The sequence below is a fragment of the Lissotriton vulgaris genome, chromosome 7 (genome assembly GCF_964263255.1).
Source record: "Lissotriton vulgaris chromosome 7, aLisVul1.2, whole genome shotgun sequence".
Lineage (NCBI taxonomy): Eukaryota > Metazoa > Chordata > Amphibia > Caudata > Salamandridae > Lissotriton > Lissotriton vulgaris.
In genome coordinates this window covers 1306084009-1306105639 of record NC_141695.1, presented here as the reverse complement: position 1 = coordinate 1306105639, position 21631 = coordinate 1306084009, and the positions used below count along the sequence as shown (strand labels likewise).

At 43.5% G+C, this 21631-nt stretch overlaps 1 protein-coding gene across 1 annotated transcript in view; it reads left to right on the top strand.

Annotated features, from left to right (window-relative positions):
* Positions 1-21631, top strand: part of LOC147703553 (extracellular calcium-sensing receptor-like) — a 299497-nt gene that overhangs the window by 60264 nt on the left and 217602 nt on the right. Inside the window, exon 2 of the mRNA XM_086929515.1 lies at positions 15320-15611. Coding sequence (XP_086785641.1) covers positions 15320-15611 — 292 coding nt within the window. The remainder of the gene's footprint in view (positions 1-15319; positions 15612-21631) is intronic.

Here is a 21631-nt window from a genome sequence, read left to right as displayed (position 1 = left end):
CACAATTGCCTGTGCGTCAGGTTCTCTTAAATCATATTAGAACATTGGGATGTGAAGCACTCCTTTGAATGCAATGGAGTGCTCCATGCTTCTATGGGTGGGTCTTCGGCTCGGGCCTTTAACGCTGGAGCGGGCCTTTAATGGCTGGTATAGCCTGCTACGGCTATAAGGCTTTATTCTAGTACCCAAAGCCTCTTCTGTGGTCTGATTGATTTTATTCTTACTTCCTGCAGGATGTCTGTCAAAATGGATGGGAGAGCATGGAGATTGTCCCCATGTCTTACACAATGACATGGAGCTTGCTGTTTATAGTTGTGATTTCATGCTCCCTGGATCAGCTCATTGAGTGCTTGCAGTTTCTTGCCTATGCCAACTTTGTGTACAGCTAGAATATTAAGGCAATCATCCTGTAGTCCCTATTGTCTGATTGATAACGGATTTCTGATGACATTGCCTCCGTTGTGTTTAAGCGTGCCTCCCATGTGCCTGCAGATACTACAGTATTTCCGGCTTCAGCTAATGTTTCTGAGCCTAGGGACCTTCTCTCTTACCCTTGTTCCATTAAAGGGGAGTTTGGAACCACCTCTGGCTGAGGCAACTGAATTTGGCCTAGGGAAGGCTTAGCCTCACAGGAGAATTTGTCCTTAACTGGCGAGTTACTATTTTGGACTAGGAAGGGTCTCAAACTGACGGTGGTTGTGTTCTGTTGCATTTTCCCTTGCAATAAGGGCACTGGGGTTTTTTTGGTTGGCTTTGCTTCTTCACCTTGCGTATTTGATATTGTTTCCGTGAATTTAATACGTGGGTGATCTTGCATTTTGAGACTCTTAAGATGACCTTTGTTGTTAGCTGGTTCTGAGCTTGGACTGAGAAAGTCGCAATTACTGAGGATAGAGAGTTTCAAAATTGAAAATGATAATGACACATTGTTTTTGTGCGCTTTCACTTGTGCTATAAGGGTGCTTGTTCTTGGAATACTTATCCTTGGGACAGGAGTATCATGTGTGTTGTTTGAGGAGTGGCTGTCTGTCCCTGATATAGTTCCCAGTTGAGAAAAGTTGGGTGCGCTTTGTTTGTCATAATATTTACTTTCTCTGTGTGTTTCTGAATTAAGAAGTCTATTTTTTATGACCTTCTCCTTTTAGCGTGGTTATGTTCTTGCCCTTTTTAGGTTTCTGCTTTATTATTGCTGTTTCTAGTTATTTTAACTCTTCTTCCTCTGCTTATTTTATGGGGTTTGGGTCGGGCTTTCTTGATCCCTTGTCCTCCCAGACTGCATTGTTTTTGGTATGCTGAGCCTCCCTTTGCTTTTTTCTGTTGTATCTTTGTGTTTATTTCTAAATGTGACATGTTTGAGAGGAGCTTTGTTTGACCACCTTGAGTTCAAATCCCTTTGCACTTCAACTTCGCTCCCTGTGAGTGCTTGTGCCAACTTGGTTTCTTCCTTGGTTTCAGTTTCCCAGCACGGTTCATATCCTTACTGATTTGCAGGTGTTGTTGGATTCAGTGGGGGGAGATAGCTGGAGCAAGGCAGGATGGAGTGAGTGAAAAGAAGGAGGGAGCTCACTTGGGCAAAAACCATACCCGGGACTAGCCAAGCTGTCTCTGCAGTCACAGGGCTCAACCACAAAGCACCGGTAATTAAATTGCATCTTACCTATTTGTACTTCCTCCAGTCACTCACTGAGGGCCCCTTACACCTCTTGCCCCCTAACACCTCTTGCCCCTTACACCTCTTCCAGCAAAAAGTCAGTAAAATGGCAACAGCGGGTATAACCCTACCTGGATTTCGAACACTCCCAGGAACAAGCATTGTGCTGTAGCTGATAATGGCGGTAGCCTGCTGCGCTGTTGGTACCAATGATGCCTAAGATTGTACCAAATTCCCAAAATTGGTCTTCTTAAGGCTGTGGTCCTCCAGGTGTATGTATTACTCAATATCTATGCACTGCTGTGATGTTGAGGCATTGTTACCGTCTTTTGCTGCCAAAATGATCTCACCAGGCTGGAACCTGCTCTCGAGGCGACTCAACAGGACCTCAGGAACAGAAGCAGCAAACAGCAAGATGTCAGCTCCTCAGGACCTCAGCCACTGTTGATGCCTCCCCAGGGACAGAAGCAGAAAGTAGCAATGGCTCCAATGGTTCCATTGGCCAGCGGACAGCACCAAGTTCTGCTGCCGAGGACCGCCATGTGCATCTCTGCTCTCTCCTACCAAAAACCCTGATCGGCCCAAGTCAGAGGCGACAGCAACTAAAGCCTCGAAGGCCCCCTGAACCCGCTCTAGAGCCTAGGGCCCGGGGGCATCCATAGATACATAAACAAAAGGAATCCTACTGACAGTGTTTAGGAAAGCGTTTCCCACAGTGGTGTGGGAGCACTTAGTGTTTTTTAAAATACGCCTCACACACCAAAAGGCCCCTTGGTGTCATGCTTCATCATAGGGGTCTTCGCACCCCTCTAGCGGGATGCAGCGTGCTACAACCTACGACTACGCGGGAGCACTTGTAGTAATGACTATGTGTGGTGTGTGTGATGCAAGTGATAGGGATATTTATGTGAGTGGTGGGATTTAGTGAAGGATTAAAAAGATACCTGGCTCGTGGGTATAATGGAAAAAAAACTTTATTCACAACCCCGGGCTGGTACTATTAAAAGAAGTGAAGTGCGAGGTTGGATTTGTCTTGTTAATGGACAGTACCTCATGTGTGCGTCGACATGTTTCGGAGCTTGAGCTCCTTCTTCAGGACGGGGGCACAACTTCCCCACCTTACTCATGTTTCACTAGTTTGTAACAAGAAATTTGTGTAAATAACAAAAAGTGAAAAATTCAATATGTGTATAAAAAATACAGGCTATAATGTGCCTACAGCAGTTTAGTTCAAGTACAATGCAAATTGCATGACCTAAGAAAGGAAAAAGAAAAAGAAAAAGATGGTCACCCTGGTCATGGGTAGCTCATACAGGTGCAGTCACCTGGAACAAACCATTCGCTCAATTGGCTCTGTAAAAGAAAACTGACAAGACATACAACATATAAAACACACACTCTCTCAAAAGGATGTAAAGGAATTCCTTTGTGCGCAAAGCCAGCATGGCTTGGAACATGCTGCCTTTGGCTCTTCGGGGCACTCAGGGCCCTCTGCTGTTTAAAAAAAAGCTGAAAACACTGCTGTTTTAGTCTCTGATCTGCGTGCATTGCTCTCTTTCTGTAGCTAGCGCCGGGACACTTTCGAGTAACTGTGCGCTCTATAAATTAAATATAACATAACATAACCTCATAGACCTCAAGCTAGTTTTCTATGTCACCTCCCACAACACAGATCCTTCAGGATGTGGACTCTCTTTTCCCCGGTGGACACTGGGGTAATAATCCCACCATTGCTGCTGGACTCTGGGATCTGTCCGACTTTGAGCTCATTCAGACCCACCTCATGTGCCAGCAGACATCTTTTATTCGACTAAGGCCCTCTCTGCCTCAGCTTTCTCACTGGCCGGGGATCTTTCTGCCTCAGGTTTCCTCTACTCTGCTTCCAGCTTCACCTCGGCCAGCTGCAGTCGAAGCTCACACTCTACTTTCCTGTCCTCCAGCTCCTCTGGGGACAGACCCCAAGCAGATATATTGCTTCCTGCCCCATCCTGTGCATTCTCTAGGATTGAGTTGTTCTTCTCTTGCAGCCTCAGAATGGATGTTGAATAAATAAAACATTCTCCCTCAATCAAGAGATTTGGGTTGAATCCATTGTTCTTTTGGTCACTTCACCACTCCAGTTTGGACCCAACCACATGCAAATCAATCTTGACCCTACCCCTCAATGGAATGGTCCAGCCCGAACTGCCAAGCCGGGTCCTCCCTGGACCAGAAACAAGAATCCTAGGACCGGTTTCGGGGTTTATCACCCCTCATTAGCCAGGGTAGGTTGAATCCAGTGGCACAGCAAGCAAGGGACCCACGTCTGAGCATACCCATCCCACTTAAGGCAAAAAGTGTTGTAGCAACAAATGATGGACGGAATGCTGAATAAATCAAACATTCGCTCCCAGTCAAGATATCTGGGTAAATCCATTTTTCTTTTGCTCACTACACCACCCCAGTTTGGACCCAGCCATATGCAAATCAGTCTTGACCTTGCTTCTTATGGGAACAGTCCAGCCTGAACTGCCAAGCCGGGTTCTCACTGGGCCGGAAACAAGCAAACTGGGAGGGGGGGGACATTATAAAGGATTTTAAATTACAATGTCTCAGACACCAAACATGAAACGTTCACCTGTTCCCAATCAAAAGTTAGCAGTTCTTAAATGTGATGAGGCTAACCAATGTTATCCTATGGGAGAGGTAGGCCTCAAAGTAGTGAAAACTGATTTAGGAGTATTTCACTACCGGACCATGTAAAACTTAACAAAATGTGCCTAACCTTTTAATGACAATTCACACAGCCCTATGACCTACCTAGGGTTTACCGTAGTGGTAACTTGTAGGCAATAAAAGGAAAGTATAAGGCTTGGCGAACTGGTTATATTGCTAAGACAAATTGGCAGTTTAAAAGACACGCTGCAATGGCAGGGCTGGGGCATGTTTTAAGGGGCTACTTATGTAAGTCGATTTACAAAAGGGGGTGGTGATGAACAGAGTGTCTGAATTGAGCAGACCACTCTTACCCAGTCCAAAGATCAGGGCTTGATCCATCACCGTTATTTATCTCACTGCCCCATCCCAGCTCAGAACCTGGCTATATGCAAATCAGTCTGTCCCTGGCCCAGTGCATCATGGGAACAGGGCAGACTAAACTACCAAGCCAATTCTTTACCAGAAAGGAGACAAGCTACCGGGAACCGGTTTCTGGCATTTCAGCCTCTTCGGCCCGGCTTGCTTGAATCCTGATGGAGCAGTGAGAAAGGGACTCATGTCTGAGTATACCCTGCCACACCTATAGTGGCCAAAATCGATTTACAAAAGGGGGTGGTGATGAACAGAGTGTCTGAATTGAGCAGACCACTCTTACCCAGTCCAAAGATCAGGGCTTGATCCATCACCGTTATTTATCTCACTGCCCCATCCCAGCTCAGAACCTGGCTATATGCAAATCAGTCTGTCCCTGGCCCAGTGCATCATGGGAACAGGGCAGACTAAACTACCAAGCCAATTCTTTACCAGAAAGGAGACAAGCTACCGGGAACCGGTTTCTGGCATTTCAGCCTCTTCGGCCCGGCTTGCTTGAATCCTGATGGAGCAGTGAGAAAGGGACTCATGTCTGAGTATACCCTGCCACACCTATAGTGGCCAAAATCGATTTACAAAAGGGGGTGGTGATGAACAGAGTGTCTGAATTGAGCAGACCACTCTTACCCAGTCCAAAGATCAGGGCTTGATCCATCACCGTTATTTATCTCACTGCCCCATCCCAGCTCAGAACCTGGCTATATGCAAATCAGTCTGTCCCTGGCCCAGTGCATCATGGGAACAGGGCAGACTAAACTACCAAGCCAATTCTTTACCAGAAAGGAGACAAGCTACCGGGAACCGGTTTCTGGCATTTCAGCCTCTTCGGCCCGGCTTGCTTGAATCCTGATGGAGCAGTGAGAAAGGGACTCATGTCTGAGTATACCCTGCCACACCTATAGTGGCCAAAATCGATTTACAAAAGGGGGTGGTGATGAACAGAGTGTCTGAATTGAGCAGACCACTCTTACCCAGTCCAAAGATCAGGGCTTGATCCATCACCGTTATTTATCTCACTGCCCCATCCCAGCTCAGAACCTGGCTATATGCAAATCAGTCTGTCCCTGGCCCAGTGCATCATGGGAACAGGGCAGACTAAACTACCAAGCCAATTCTTTACCAGAAAGGAGACAAGCTACCGGGAACCGGTTTCTGGCATTTCAGCCTCTTCGGCCCGGCTTGCTTGAATCCTGATGGAGCAGTGAGAAAGGGACTCATGTCTGAGTATACCCTGCCACACCTATAGTGGCCAAAATCGATTTACAAAAGGGGGTGGTGATGAACAGAGTGTCTGAATTGAGCAGACCACTCTTACCCAGTCCAAAGATCAGGGCTTGATCCATCACCGTTATTTATCTCACTGCCCCATCCCAGCTCAGAACCTGGCTATATGCAAATCAGTCTGTCCCTGGCCCAGTGCATCATGGGAACAGGGCAGACTAAACTACCAAGCCAATTCTTTACCAGAAAGGAGACAAGCTACCGGGAACCGGTTTCTGGCATTTCAGCCTCTTCGGCCCGGCTTGCTTGAATCCTGATGGAGCAGTGAGAAAGGGACTCATGTCTGAGTATACCCTGCCACACCTATAGTGGCCAAAATCGATTTACAAAAGGGGGTGGTGATGAACAGAGTGTCTGAATTGAGCAGACCACTCTTACCCAGTCCAAAGATCAGGGCTTGATCCATCACCGTTATTTATCTCACTGCCCCATCCCAGCTCAGAACCTGGCTATATGCAAATCAGTCTGTCCCTGGCCCAGTGCATCATGGGAACAGGGCAGACTAAACTACCAAGCCAATTCTTTACCAGAAAGGAGACAAGCTACCGGGAACCGGTTTCTGGCATTTCAGCCTCTTCGGCCCGGCTTGCTTGAATCCTGATGGAGCAGTGAGAAAGGGACTCATGTCTGAGTATACCCTGCCACACCTATAGTGGCCAAAATCGATTTACAAAAGGGGGTGGTGATGAACAGAGTGTCTGAATTGAGCAGACCACTCTTACCCAGTCCAAAGATCAGGGCTTGATCCATCACCGTTATTTATCTCACTGCCCCATCCCAGCTCAGAACCTGGCTATATGCAAATCAGTCTGTCCCTGGCCCAGTGCATCATGGGAACAGGGCAGACTAAACTACCAAGCCAATTCTTTACCAGAAAGGAGACAAGCTACCGGGAACCGGTTTCTGGCATTTCAGCCTCTTCGGCCCGGCTTGCTTGAATCCTGATGGAGCAGTGAGAAAGGGACTCATGTCTGAGTATACCCTGCCACACCTTGTTGTAAATATTTTTGTCCACCCTAAGCGTGGAAGGGTATTCTCAGATGTGAGACCCTTGCTCATTGCACCATCAGGATTCAAGCAAACCGGGCCGAAGACGGCTGTAATGCCAGAAACCGGTCCCCGGGAGCTTGTTTCCTTCCCAGTGTAAGAATTGGCTTTTGTAGTTTGGTTTGCCCTGTTCCCATCATGCACTGGGATAGGAACAGACTAATTTGCATACAGACAGGTTCTGAAACTGGGATGGTGCAGTGAGCTAAAAAACGGTGTTGGATCTAGCCCTGATCTCTTGACTGGGTGAGAGCTTTCTGCTTAATTCAGAGACTCTGTCCCTCACCACCCCTTGTTGTAAATATTTTTGTCCACCCTAAGCGTGGAAGGGTATTCTCAGATGTGAGACCCTTGCTCATTGCACCATCAGGATTCAAGCAAACCGGGCCGAAGACGGCTGTAATGCCAGAAACCGGTCCCCGGGAGCTTGTTTCCTTCCCAGTGTAAGAATTGGCTTTTGTAGTTTGGTTTGCCCTGTTCCCATCATGCACTGGGATAGGAACAGACTAATTTGCATACAGCCAGGTTCTGAAACTGGGATGGTGCAGTGAGCTAAAAAACGGTGTTGGATCTAGCCCTGATCTCTTGACTGGGTGAGAGCTTTCTGCTTAATTCAGAGACTCTGTCCCTCACCACCCCTTGTTGTAAATACTTATGTAAGTAGCACAATATGTCCTGTAGGTCCACTAGTAGCATTTAATTTATACGCCCTGGGAATATGGTATACTACGTTACCAGGGACTTATAAATAAAGTAAATATCCAAGCAGGTGTAAGCCAATGTTACCAAGTTTTAGGGATTGAATACAAAACACTTTAGCACTGGTTAGCAGTGGTAAGGTGCACAGAGTGCTAAAGCCAACAAAAACACATTCAGCAAAATAGGAGTGTTGAAGGCAAAATGTTTGGATATGACTCTGTAGGGAGGGCCAAGTCTAACAGTCCAATAAAAATAAGCTTTTACTCACTAGATATCATGCTTTTCTCCAGACATTTGACCGCAAAAGGCCATCAAAGAAAACAGTTAAAAGCATGCACTGGCTGCCCTCCCTACCTATGGGAACTATTGAGATAAAGTTGTGGGGACAAATTCAGAACGAAACAATTTTTAAATAATTCTAAACTAGTGAGCACTTCACCATTTAAAAAACCTTTTGACTAAAGGTAATTATAATGATCTATAAACTGCTGTACGACCCAGAGCTGCCTGACTCTCTGTATGACTAATAATAAGGCCTCCCCCACCAGGAATTGTACACAAGTTAATCGCCAATCGCTGTCTGAAGGGCTAATAGGTTTGAATAAAAGCAATGATGAATGTATGTAAATTGTATGCTTCTGGGCAAAGCTGGTTGTGCCTACCAGGGCCGGCTCTAGGGCGGTGTGATCGGTGCAACTACACCGGGTGTTGACTTGGGGTGGGGGCGTCATTTTTGAAAATGTATATTATTATTTTAAAAGCACCTGCTGCCACGTTCCTGGCCTCCAGCAATTTTTAGACATCAATTAAAATGTGAAGATAACACCGGTGAATAATCATCTTCCTGGAAGGAGAGTGGAGGTTTGTCTAGTGGAAGTTTTTACTCATCCAAAGGTAGCGCAGTGGGTTAAAATGCCTGCTGCTAAGAATGTGTACCATGCAGATAGCAAAGTGCATGTAATGTAAATAGGTCAGTGGGTTACTCAATATCAATCTCAATGTGTCTTTATTCGATCATAATCAATCATAAAAGACACATATAAACAGTACAATCTGATATAAAAGACATAAAATCTAATACAAAAATATTTTCTTTTTAAAAGAGCATATCCATTTAAAATCCCAAATCTGTTTAAAAAAATGATTATGTTTAAAAAGGGAGAATTCAAAATCAAAGAGTGTTAAGGCAAAATTACACAGGGCTTAATTATAGTCTCCAATATTTTAAAGTAAATATTTTGGTAGAGACTTCGGAACACCAACATATAAGCAAACAGGTTACATACTGCCTCGCAAATTCTTTCTTCTAAGGACCCAGGTCCAGCTCAGGAACCTAGCCATGGCAATGACCATGCCTTCAGTAGTTCCGGTTTTTAGAATACGCAGGGCTATTTGACAAGATCTTGTACCAAGCATTCTACAAACCGGCTTGAGCCATTTCTGTTGATGGTCCTTGTAAGCAGGGCACACAAACAGGATATGCAATAAAGTCTCATCCTCTTTTAAACAAGTATCAAATGTTGTATCCCGGTCATCCCTCCACTTATTAGTGAAAGATTTTAGGGGGAGTGTTCCCACTCTAAATTGGTGGAAGAGTTTTCTATCACCAGGACATGTGATGATGTCTCAATAGGCCTCAAACTTATACTCACACTTAAAATCTAGAAAGAGGCATGCTAGGGAATCACTAGCAACTGAGGACAGAGACTTTACATAAACCTTGTCCCTATATAAGGCTTTCAAATCTTTTTGGGACGGGAATAAATTCCCTTCCGGGTACTCCCACACGTGAATTAGGCCCATATCTAATAACAATGCCTTAATCTTTAATAACCAAGAGATTGTGTTTGACTTGTCCGCTTCTCTGATAAACTTAACAGCTCTTGCATAGGGTGCAAGCTCCGGGGTAGCCCAAAGTCTTCGCCAAAAGGCAAGTGGTCTAAAACCTGCAGCCTCCTCAAAGGAAATACATCCTAAATCTAAAAGTAGGGGCCTAAGAGGCGAAATTGAGGAAGGCCGGTCAGTGCCCTCAGAAACTTATTCTGGGCTAAGACTAATGGAGCTACATTTTCGAACCCCCAGAGTTCCGCCCCATAAATTATTGAAGGTCTAACCTTCCCTTGGTAAATGGATAGAGCCGGTCCCACTGGTTTGGTTTTAGACAACCTTAATTCTTTTAAGTGGGCCCCTGATAACTGATTATGCCTTAAGACTAATAAATCTAACTGTGGCTTCCAGTTCAAACGTTTGCCCAAAGTAACGCCCAAATATGCAAAGGAGTCAGTTTGTTCCATGGGCACAATATTAATTTCCACTATAGCTCTCACTACTTTGTGTTTGTGCAAGACCATGAACTTCGTCTTATTGACGTTAACTACTAAATCATGGTCATTGCAGAACAAGATGAATCGATCAAGGACACGTTGCAGACCAGATTGCGTCTTGGACAAAATTAAAGTGTTGTCTACAAACATTAAAAGCGGAACCCTGGATCCAGCAAGAGTAGGTGCATCCATGGGATATTCAGTGTAGTATGAGATAACATTATTTATGAACAAAGAGAAAAGGATGGGACAAAAACACACCCCTGCCTTATTCCCTTCCTCACAGGAAAGCAGTCTGTTAACTCACCCTGCTGACCCCAATGTACTTGGGCATATGTTGATTCATGTAGTTTTACAATAAAAGATAAGATCTCAGCAGGCATCCCTGCTTCCCTCAGGGTATCCCACATCTTAGGGCGGGGGACTAAGTCAAAATCAGATTTAAGATCTACGAATGCTGCATAGAGTGTCCCCCTGCTAAGACCACTGTGCTCCAGTATATGAATATGAATCTCAAGACTTGGTCGATAGTGCTAACATGGGAATGAAATCCTGCTTAATAAGTGGATAGTATTTTGTTCTCATCAATCCACCTGTTTACCCTTCTAAGCACTAATCTCGCCACAATTTTTTGAAGAGTGTCTATAAGGCTTATGGCCTGTAATTAGATGGACGGGCGTGATCCCCCTTTTTATGAATGGGGATTATTTCAGCCCCACGCCAACATTCTGGAATGGGAGCACCTCTAGCCAAACCATTTACAAGGATATGGATATGTTTTAGCCAGTTCTACCCATCTGATTTATATATATCCGCCGGAATACAGTCCGGTCCAGGTGCTCAGCCTGCAGCCACTCCATCAAGGGCTCTCTCAGTTTCCCCTAGTGTAAAGGATAGGGCTGAGTCCGTCTTTACACAGGGCTGGTGCCCAGTACTTTCATCGGGCGGTGAAAATTGGGCCTGATAGTGTGCAACCCATACTTCTGGGGGAACGTTATTAACAGGAGCCGGGCCAACACTACCATTGCCCCATTTTATGAAGTGCCAGAATCAATGCCAATTTTTCCCAATGATTGTGTCTAGGAGGTCCCTCCATCTATTTTCATCATAAGCCTTCTTTACCCTAAATTGAGTGGCCTTGTAATCTGCCCTGATTTCCCTTATCTCCTGCGTAGATCCCACCCTTATTGCTTGGGACAATTGTCTGAAAGCTAACCTGCATGCCCCATCAAACTGTTTTGCGGCTTTGTGGATGGGGAGCACATTAGATCTTTTTATTTTTTAGGTAAAATAGGTTTTCAGCTTAATAAACAGGGACCCATGGGCTTCTGTAAGGGCTCGCTGGACTCACTGGGGTCAAGAAGGGATAGGGCTACAAGAGACTCTTCAAGAGTGGATGTTATCTGTGAGATAGTGCCCTCATCCTCAGATACCCGTGCCCATTTTAGTGTTTGGCAGTCGAGAGACATAACAACATCTGCCGTAGCAATCTCCGTGCCGCCCCTCCCCAGTGTGCGACCCTTAACCTCTAGAGTCAATGACAGTGGGTGGTGATCACTCTCTGGTCTTTTTAAAACCTCCATATCCTTTAATCTTGACCACAATTCTAAGTTAATAAGATAGTAGTCAATCCTGCTGCTACTTCTCCCATTATTAAAGGTGGGATTACCTTTACCATCCAATTTGGTTCTCCCATTGACAGCCTGGAGCATACCCTCCATTGTCAAACTTTTTTATTGTAATTCTGCCTCCGTCCATTTATTGATTGGGGGGAGCGATAAAGACGGAACACTCCAACTCGCATCCTCATCGCTAGTAAGACTAGCGTCTTCTAGACCAAGGTGCTCAAATGTACAATTAAAATCCCCAGCAATAACCCAGTTACTTGTCCCTTCCTTTGACTTAATAAAATGATCTAGGATAGAGATGGTCGGTGAGGCTTTCCCTCTGGCCATGCCTCTAGCGTAGACATTAGCCAGTGTAAGACCAGGGTCGTATTCAAAATTTATTTTAAGAACCTCCCGGTACCCCATGTACCTTCAATTGAGCACTAAGCCAGTGTCTGGTTTTAGCCATTAACTGCTCAGTGGATTCCGTTTGCCCCTCTTGTAGAAGCGGCACATTCTTTAAGACCGCCACCAGGGGAGCAGCGGCCGGTGGGAGGTGTAAAATCCTACCGCCATCGCTGCGACCCATAGAATTATGTACTGCTAGGAGGTCACGATTAGTATGCCCATAGGCGGGGTTGGACTGGGTTCCAGTCCCACAGTTAGAAAGATGTTGGTTGGGGTTACTTGGGGACCTGCCCCGAGGTCTACTACCCTCCCCCCTTGGGGTACTTGGAATAAGCTGAGCGAATTCACTTGACAGGCTCCCTATCTCTCCCTCCTGACCACCCAGTGGGACAAGGTCATCATTAGGGACACTGCCCTCCCACCCGTACCTACAAATCGGGACAAGCGGAGGATTAGATGAAAGAGGTATAACGGGAGGGGATATGTGATTTACAGGGACACACAAGGCATTTGTTACAGTTTCGGGTGGCCGATTAATTTTGACCATAATGTCCTCAGTGGTAGAAAAATTAGATGCAACACGTATTTCAAAGTTGATTAGTCTTTCCTCTATAAAGGACAGTAAGACGAGCCCCAACTTTAGTCAACAAAACCTCATGGGCGTTGGACAGGGGGACACCCAATACGTCGGCATCCATAACAGCAGACGTAGAGGTTACAGGCAAAGAGACTGGAGACAAAGGGGGTACTGTCCTGCTATTTCTATAAGTCTTTTGCATTTTAGGGTTTTTCTGCCTTTGGGGTCCCCCTCCCCTCTTCCTCTTTGTGGCGGGCTCCGGTGTTGGGACCGTGGTCAAAGTAGATAGTTTAGGCGCTGACCTTGTGGCAATGCGTGGATGTATACAACTGGGCGTGCCTTCTAAGGCCGTCTCCACAGGTAGTGGGCTTGTTGGAGCCTCCATTATTGATGAATCTTCTGGTCGCACCTGCGAAGACATGCTAGTGTCTCTTGTTGGATCAGGGGAGTCAATCACTGTAGCCAAGGGGCGTTCCAGGGAGCGTGCGAATGCCAAGCCACCTAACGACGAACATTTGGTTTGCAGGGGATCTAGGGAGAGTCGTCGCTCAGTCAGAGCAATATCATGAGGTGAGACAGAGCTAGCTCTAATTAGAAATTGATCCAAGGTCCCAACAAGACTTCCCCCAGTCAATGCCGATCTGCCTTTCACCTCACAAGTATTCATTTTAGCGGGGAGCAGAAAAATTACACAGTTCAGGATTCAATTGATTGAATAATATCCGGGCTACAGGTGGGGATGTGGGATGTAGGCATGCAGGGTAATACAGGGGTAACACAGGGGTAGGGGGCTGCTCAAAAAAAGTTAAAGTCTCTTGACACTTGATCCTTTACAGAGTTTTCACAGATTTTTATTACAGATTCCAGTGGCTGTGGCTCTGCGGCTTACTGACCAATCAACCTCAACTGCCAAACGCCACACACCACTTGCCACGCACCACTCAGTTCACTGCTGGGGTATCTGCTGGAATTAGTCACCCATGACTCACGCACAAATCCATGAATTCTCAAGCGCCTTAGCACCTCGGCCGGCACTCTTGCAGCTGATTAGGTCGCAGGAGTCATCAACACCGCGGTGCCAACATGGTAGGGCGCCGGAAAGCCCTTCAGGAGCCGGACGAGATCGGGAGCTGGTCGCACAGCGGCAGATCTAGTCTCCTGCGCCCCTCGGTTCAACTCAATGCTCAATGCTTGATGTAGCTATAAAACCAGGTGGCAGATTGGGGCTCCTCCGACCCCCCGCAGCAGCCACGGCAGCCGCTGCACCAGCAGCGCCGCAGCACCATAGCACCGTGGCGCCTCTCCCACGCCTCTCCCGCATCTGCAGCTGAATAATTTTGCAGGAGTCAAACGCCGAGACGCCATTGCGACTGGACGCTAAAGACACCGGGGGAAACTTGCCGGAGTGGGAGCGGGAGCGGGCACCGGTCACACCAAAACCGGGCGGCGGATCTAGGATCTAGGCTCCTGCGCTCCGCTTTACTCGCTGCTCAGCTCCTCAGCTCTGTTCTGCTCGGTGCGGTAACCGGAAACCGAAAACCCTTCTTTGCTCTCATCATAGGCTTGATGCAGCTCAGTGGGTTACTGGTTCTGTAAGAGAGCTTCTTTTGTTACTTGTTGTTTGTAAGTCAAAATCCTAATATAAAACATTGAGCAATTAACTGTCATCAAAGAGCTACATGCTAACTGCAAGGTATATGTTAAAGCTATGTGCTTTTTTGCCCAGTCTTTTATCATCCTAATCTTGTGAAAAGGATTAATTTGGGTAGAAAACAATTCTTAATATGAAAGAAACCCCCTGACAATGATGTTACGTTTTAAATTCTGAATTTGTGCTTTTCCGGAATAAGGACTCACACTTTATTGCCAACCAGTATCGATTACATGTCACTCCTACACTACACCTTGTAGTCCAGTCTGATGTAACATTTTCTATACATTGATTTACTCATATATGATTGTCTTTATGCGATGTGTGTGGTGTAAAGTGCTCTGACACCATACACTGGGATGTGTGGTGCTATAAAACTAAATGAATCTTAGAGACAGTGGCTATGGAGACTTGAGAGGCATTGTTAAAGGGTGCTAGTGAGGGAATCCGTGGTAGAGGAGAGGTGGTCATTGAGGTGGCGCCAACAGACATTGTCGCACAGAGCGCTACCAGTGCTAAAGCCGGCCCTGGTGCCTGCTACTCCAGATTAGGATTAGCGAGTGGCAAGAGACATCTCATTAGTGCTATTATCCAGAGGGAAAGATAGATTATAAGCTACCATACCACTTACACAAATGGAAATGGTTCATATATGGTGCAAGCCTTATGTCCCTTCTTAATGGGTTCTTCTCCTGGGATGCACATTTCCATGAAAAGCCATACAGGCCTTGCTTGTTTGTTGGCAATGATGATGAGCGTTTGCTCCCACTAGGAAATTGAAAATTGAAGTAAACGCTGCCCGTTAGCACAAGGCATTACATGATTTCTGGTAGCATCCTAATGGGTGGTCATGTTAGTGACCTCTCACTGGGAGACTTTGACCATAACTTAATGAGGGAATTTGTATTTTATGAAGCACTGCATCATATACATAATTGTTTTTTAACGAAAATTACAACGTCAGCCACAAAAAATTTAATGGTAGAATATATTTTCCTTTAACAGTATTCACATGGAAAAATACCAAACTGTTCTTGCCATGGTTTTTGCCACAGAAGAAATTAACAAGAATCCTACTATTCTACCTGAATTGACTCTGGGATTTAGAATCTATGACACATGTTTTTCTGAATCAGCTGCTATTGAGGGGACTTTGTGGTTGCTATCGGGTTATCAGACAACTGTTCCAAATTACAGCTGTGCTAGCAAACTCAAAACATCTGCCATCATTGGTGAGTCATCATCTGCAGCAACACTTCCTATTGCCAGAATCCTTGGTGTCAGCCGCTTTCCTCAGGTATGACATGGCAATTGTGTAAACAGTTGAACAGGAATGTATGTTCATTAGTAATGTATTTCAATAACCATGGTCTTGTGGGTCTGTGCACATACAGATGTGTATGCTAATGAAGTTTATAATAGTGTTGCAATTTCGTGAAAGCAATCAATGCTTTTGTGAGTACCAAATTAACAATTCCTGAATTATTGTTTCACCTACCCAAAAGAATCATTAAGAAGTTCATTTAGACATCAGTGAGCGGCCCACCAGATCAATGGAGGTCCTGTTCTACGTCCTGCTGATATTAAGACTGTTAACCATATTTCGTAACTTCAGCCTGCCTGAGTTCTCTGTAAGGATAGTTTTAACTTGTGCAGTGGTTGCACTTTCATTACTGTTCATGCGGGTCTCTCGACATCTCCACTGTGACCACAAATCCGGGTTTTGATGTGTGGGATCTGATTTCTTAAATCTTACTGTTTCACATACAAGAAATCAAGCTTACGCTAACATTTCGTGATTTTTTCCATTTTGGATGCAACATCACAGCATATCATGTGGTCACTTCACTGTTGATATTTTCAGTGTTGTAATGAATTGTAGGCTTTGCAATAAAGATTCAGGGCCTGATTCACAAAGGTAAACTTAGACCTGAAGTCTAAGTTTAGGAATGAAGTCTAACTTTAGACCTAAAGTCTAACTTTAGACTTCAGGTTTAAAGTTGGCCTTTAGGTCTAAAGTTAGACTTCAGGTTTAAAATTAGAATTTTGGTCTAAACTTTGACTTCAGGTCTAAGTTTACCTTTGTAAATCGGGCCCTAAGATTTTCCCAGTCACATTGAGCAATTTGTACTTATCCAAGGACAAACTAACAGTGTCAGACCGAGTAACATAATATGTAACAAATCATATCACATGAATAGACTCTGGGAAGGACTGAACCTAATATAGCAGAATTGTGAGAGACTTTTCAAATGTATTTCATGGGAAAATGTTTCTTCTTGCATGTTTCCTATTTACGCATAACATGTATTTGTGTAGAAAATGTATGAAGTTCTATGTCCAAAGTCCTGAAAAAGGGCGCACTTTCTCTTTATTAGGTGTCCACCTTCTCCCTTTCTTCGAATGAGAATCTATGCTGAAATTCCGGTAGAACTTTATCAATTTATTTCTGTATTTTGTAGTATTTACTTATCCACTAATAGTTTGCTCATGCTTATACATTTCTGTATTAATATTCTTTGAGTAAACTTTTCAAATTCAGGACTTGTCTGTCATTCTTATTGGATTCGGAATGCTTACAGCTAGGTTTAAATGGATTTACATTTAACCAAGTAGAAACTGGTCCAACATGGAGCATCAAAGTCCAATAGGGACTACACCGATCCAAGCCTTTAGTGGGCACTTTTTCAGGTAAGTGAGACCCAGGTTTGTGTGCTAACAGATCTGGCAGCAGAGATGATGCCCTGAGATTCAAAATGACCCATCCCAGCTTGATCCTAGGGACTTAGGTTTGTGCAGAAGGTGAATGAGAAGTGAGGCATAGCAGTGCATGTAGGGACTTGTAGTTTGAGATGTTGTGGTGAAATGCAGTGGATAGATATTGCATTAAAATATTATGTTGCGATAGTGCATAGGCAATTACTGTTTTCGGCTTTGTTGACTTGAGAAGACAACAGTCTATGATCCGTATAAGCTTAAAGGATGATGTGGTATGAATTTGAGAAAGGTGCCTTAGTTGATCAGTTGTAATCTAAAGATTTGTTGATTTAATGAAGTTGTTTACTTAGATGAGGGGAACAGGTGCCATCAGTTACACCAGGCCAAGGACGTACTATCTCAGTTGTATGAATGTACTAAACAAACTCAGTGGCTGTTCATTCCTTACTGCATGGAAGTGAGCACACAGGGGATGGTAGACTTCTGCAGGGTGAGAGTTTACCTCTGAATGAGGTGGTTAGTATTCTTCTATTGTAGAAATATCAGTTTAGAAAAAAACGAAAGCCGTTAACAGAGAAGAGTTCAGGAGAAGCTGTGTTGCAATTTTGTGTATTTCAGTTATCATTAATTGTTTGTATGTAATATACCAATTTGTATAACCCATTTCCTGCTCTTGTTCCCCCCCGCATTACCTTTCCCTCTTGGTGCATACCCACTTTTCATTGTCCCTTGGTATGTGAGAGAATGGACCTGTGGTGTGGAGAGAACAGCTGTGTATCTGTCAGAGGCTGTTACTTAATAAATCGTCAGTACGTTTTAAGTTAGAAGTGGATATCTTCATTTACAATAAGCTGCCAGTATACATGTGCTTACATCATAGGGTGCTGCGCATGGGTCGCCTGGTGAACCCAAAGCCACCCTGCAACTGCCTGACCTTTGAATGAGCCGCGCTGGTATTGGCTGACGGATGGTTAACTCAGCAGAATGGAGAATGTGTGAGAGAAGAACTAAGAATGATTGTTGAATGTTGATAAAATGTAAAATCTCTTTAAAAAAAACAAAAAGATGAAACAAAGGATGAGATATTCTCACCCGAATGCACACCAGCTGGGGGAAATAGTGACAAAGAGAAGGTTATTGATGTGCATGTGCATGTGCCGATTCCACAAATACAAAAACAAAGATGGGGAATTGTGGTTCCCATTGAGTGGCACATTTCACACACCGAAATTCCAAAAACTTGAGAAGGAGAATATATGAACTGAGACCCCAGTCTAGACCCACACAATTTGAGGCATTATATCTCTGGGAGCAGGTCACAAACGAACAGAAAGGAAAGACATTTGCACTAAAGCTCTATGGTAAGGCATATTTGTAGATAAGAAGAAGAAATGGGTTGTGCTGTGCACACCTTTGTAATCTGAATTGAAGCTATAGCCTGAAGTAATCAACTGTTTATTCTGTGTGTGCTGGGCAGGAAGAAGGAAGCTACCCTCCGTAGAAACAATAAAAAAGGAACCTTCAAGTGTCTTTACTCACTTAACCCTGCCCGCACTGCTAATGGCAAAAACCTCCTGTTTGCACAAATTAATCAAAAATAATTCTTTTATGTGTACATTTTCCTCATTTTAATGTATAACATAAACATGTAACCTTTAAAAACATGTGACATTTCCGCATGTTTCAATTTTTTCTATGTACATTGATGAACTGAAACAAAATTGCTCAACCTATAAACAAAATCGCTAATCTTTAGACTATTGTGAATCTTAAAACGATGCCAATGTTATTGCCGGTCCCAATGCATTTCGGGATGATATCCCTTCGTCAGGGGACCTGAAAAAAATATTTAGTGAAAAAATTCTATCAGCAAATATTATTATTCAGCATGTTGCGATATGAATACAGTCTTGAATGGTGTGAATGTAACCAATAAATTAGTATAGAATGACCATCACCAAATAAAGATCAATAAAGAAGAGTAAGAACCAAACTAAAAGCTGTGAAGTGTCCAGTGCATAGAAGATCAGTCATGCTCCACACACCAATATCTACTTGCAATAACAATGTTAATCTAGATGATAAGAAAAAACTGGTTTCTAGCGAAAAATATGCAAAAAAACATCTTACTTCAGACCTTAATGTAATACCATGAGTCTCTGTTTAAACAACCATGTACCAGCATTCCATACTCAAACACATGTAACCCATGAGTACATGTGACCAAAATGTTGAATCCTCATTGAAGTAGTGCCCTTTCTAATGTGAACTATCCAACAGACTCCATGCTTTGTAGCCTAATGCACAAAGAGAATTTACCAACAAGTAAGACCTACTCCTGTGGGATGTTAATAGGCATATTAAACTACAATGATATCGCATATAAAATGTAAACCAATAGTGCCCCTCCTTTTTCAATGTTGAAGCAGAATAATTAATGAAATACCTTCATTAATCCTGCGTCTTCATGCAACAATGTTTAGAAGATCACCACGGAATCTGAACGCAACACTCAAAAACCGCTATTATATCTAGAAGTCACGCAAACAGTTGTAGAAAGCCAATCTCTGTAAAAATAAGGTTTGTTGGCATTACTACACGCAACTGTAAAATGTTATGTGCAGGGAATTCATTCAACCGTAATCTCTATGGTACCTGAGATTGTGTTAAACAAAGTTTTCTCTCGTTGTTCTTCCAATTTAGCTGCTGTGAACAGTTCAGTGTTATTGAACCTATGTTTAACATCGAAAATAACACTTATTAGCCATTATCTACACTCGTTATGATCCGGAGGAGTAGCGCGGTTTACGTCAGAAGGTACGATCTGTAAAGGATAGATTAATTTTATGGTATGTTCATAACGAGTGTAGATAATGGCTAATAAGTGTTATTTTGGATATTAAACATAGGTTCAAGAACACTGAACTTTTCACAGCAGCTAAATTGGAAGAGCAACGAGAGAAAACTTTAATGAGTGTTTAACACAATCTCAGGTACCATAGAGATTACGGTTGAATGAATTCACTGCACATAACATTTTACAGTTGCGTGTAGTAATGCCGATAAACCTTATTTTTACAGAGATTGGCTTTCTACAACTGTTTGCGTGGCTTCTAGATATAATAGCGGTTTTTGAGTGTTGCGTTCAGATTCCGTGGTGATCTTCTAAACATTGTTGCATGAAGACGCAGTATTAATTAAGGTATTTCATTAATTATTCTGCTTCAACATTGAAAAAGGAGGGGCACTATTGGTTTACATTTTATATGCGATATCATTGTAGTTTAATATGCTTAGTAACATCACATAGGAGTAGGTCTTACTTGTTGGTAATTTCTCGGTGTGCATTAGGCTGCAACGCATGGAGTCTGTTGGATAGTTCACATTAGAAAGGGCACTACTTCAATGAGGATTGAACATTTTGGTCACATGTACTCGGGGGTTACATGTGTTTGAGTATGGAATGCTGGTACATGGTTATTTAAACAGAGACTCATGGTATTACATTAAGGTCTGAAGTAAGATGTTTTTTTGCATATTTTTCTCTAGAAACCAGTTTTTTCTCATCATCTTGATTAACATGGTTATTGCAAGTAGATATTGGTAAGTTGAGCATGGCTTATCTTCTAAGCACTGGACACTTCACAGCTTTTAGTTTGGTTTTTACTCTTCTTTATTGATCTTTATTTGGTGATGGTCATTCTATACTCATTTTTTGGTTACATTCACACCATTCAAGACTGTATTCATATCGCAACGTGCTAAATCATGATATTTGCTGATAGAATTTTTTCACTAAATATTTTTTTCAGGTCCCCTGAAGAAGAGATATCATCCCCAAATGCATTGGGACCGGCAATAACATCAGCATCGTTTTAAGATTCACAATAGTCTATAGATTAGCAATTTTGTGTATATGTTGAGCAATTTTGTTTCAGTTCATCAATGTACATAGAAAAAATTGAAACATGCGGAAATGTCACATGTTTTTAAAGGTTACATGTTTATGTTATACATTAAAAATGAGGAAAATGTACACATAAAAGAATTCTTTTTGGATTAATTTGTGCAAACTGTAGGTTTGCCATTTGCAGTGCGGGCAGGGCCAAGAGGGTAAAGACACTTGAAGGTTCCTTTTTTATTTGTAGATAAGGCACAGGACTATGAGAGGCAGAAAAGTTGGAGGGAGGGAGTGGTTGAGACAATAGGAGCTTGCTTACTGAGAGTGGGTGATAACACAGAGAAGGAAAATCCTATTGACAATTAGTAACCCAGGGTTGAGAAAGAGGCAGAGAGTGAGGAGGAGGAGCCCTTCATTGAACAAACGTCTAAGAATAAGACTCCAGGTGCCACAGTTCAGACAGAACTAAGGAATGGACCACTCACATCGCTCCCTCCAGAAGTTAGCTCAACTCCAAGTAACAATGAAATGACTGTCTTGCCCCTGTTCAGACCTTGACACCTGCTGCTTTGGTTCAGTCTCAGACTTCTATTATTCTAGACATTTCTTTCACCATAATGATCAATAGCAAGCCTAAGAGTCACATCCTTCTGAGCATTCCTCTGCATTTGGTAGTCATATCCAGCATATCAGATCCT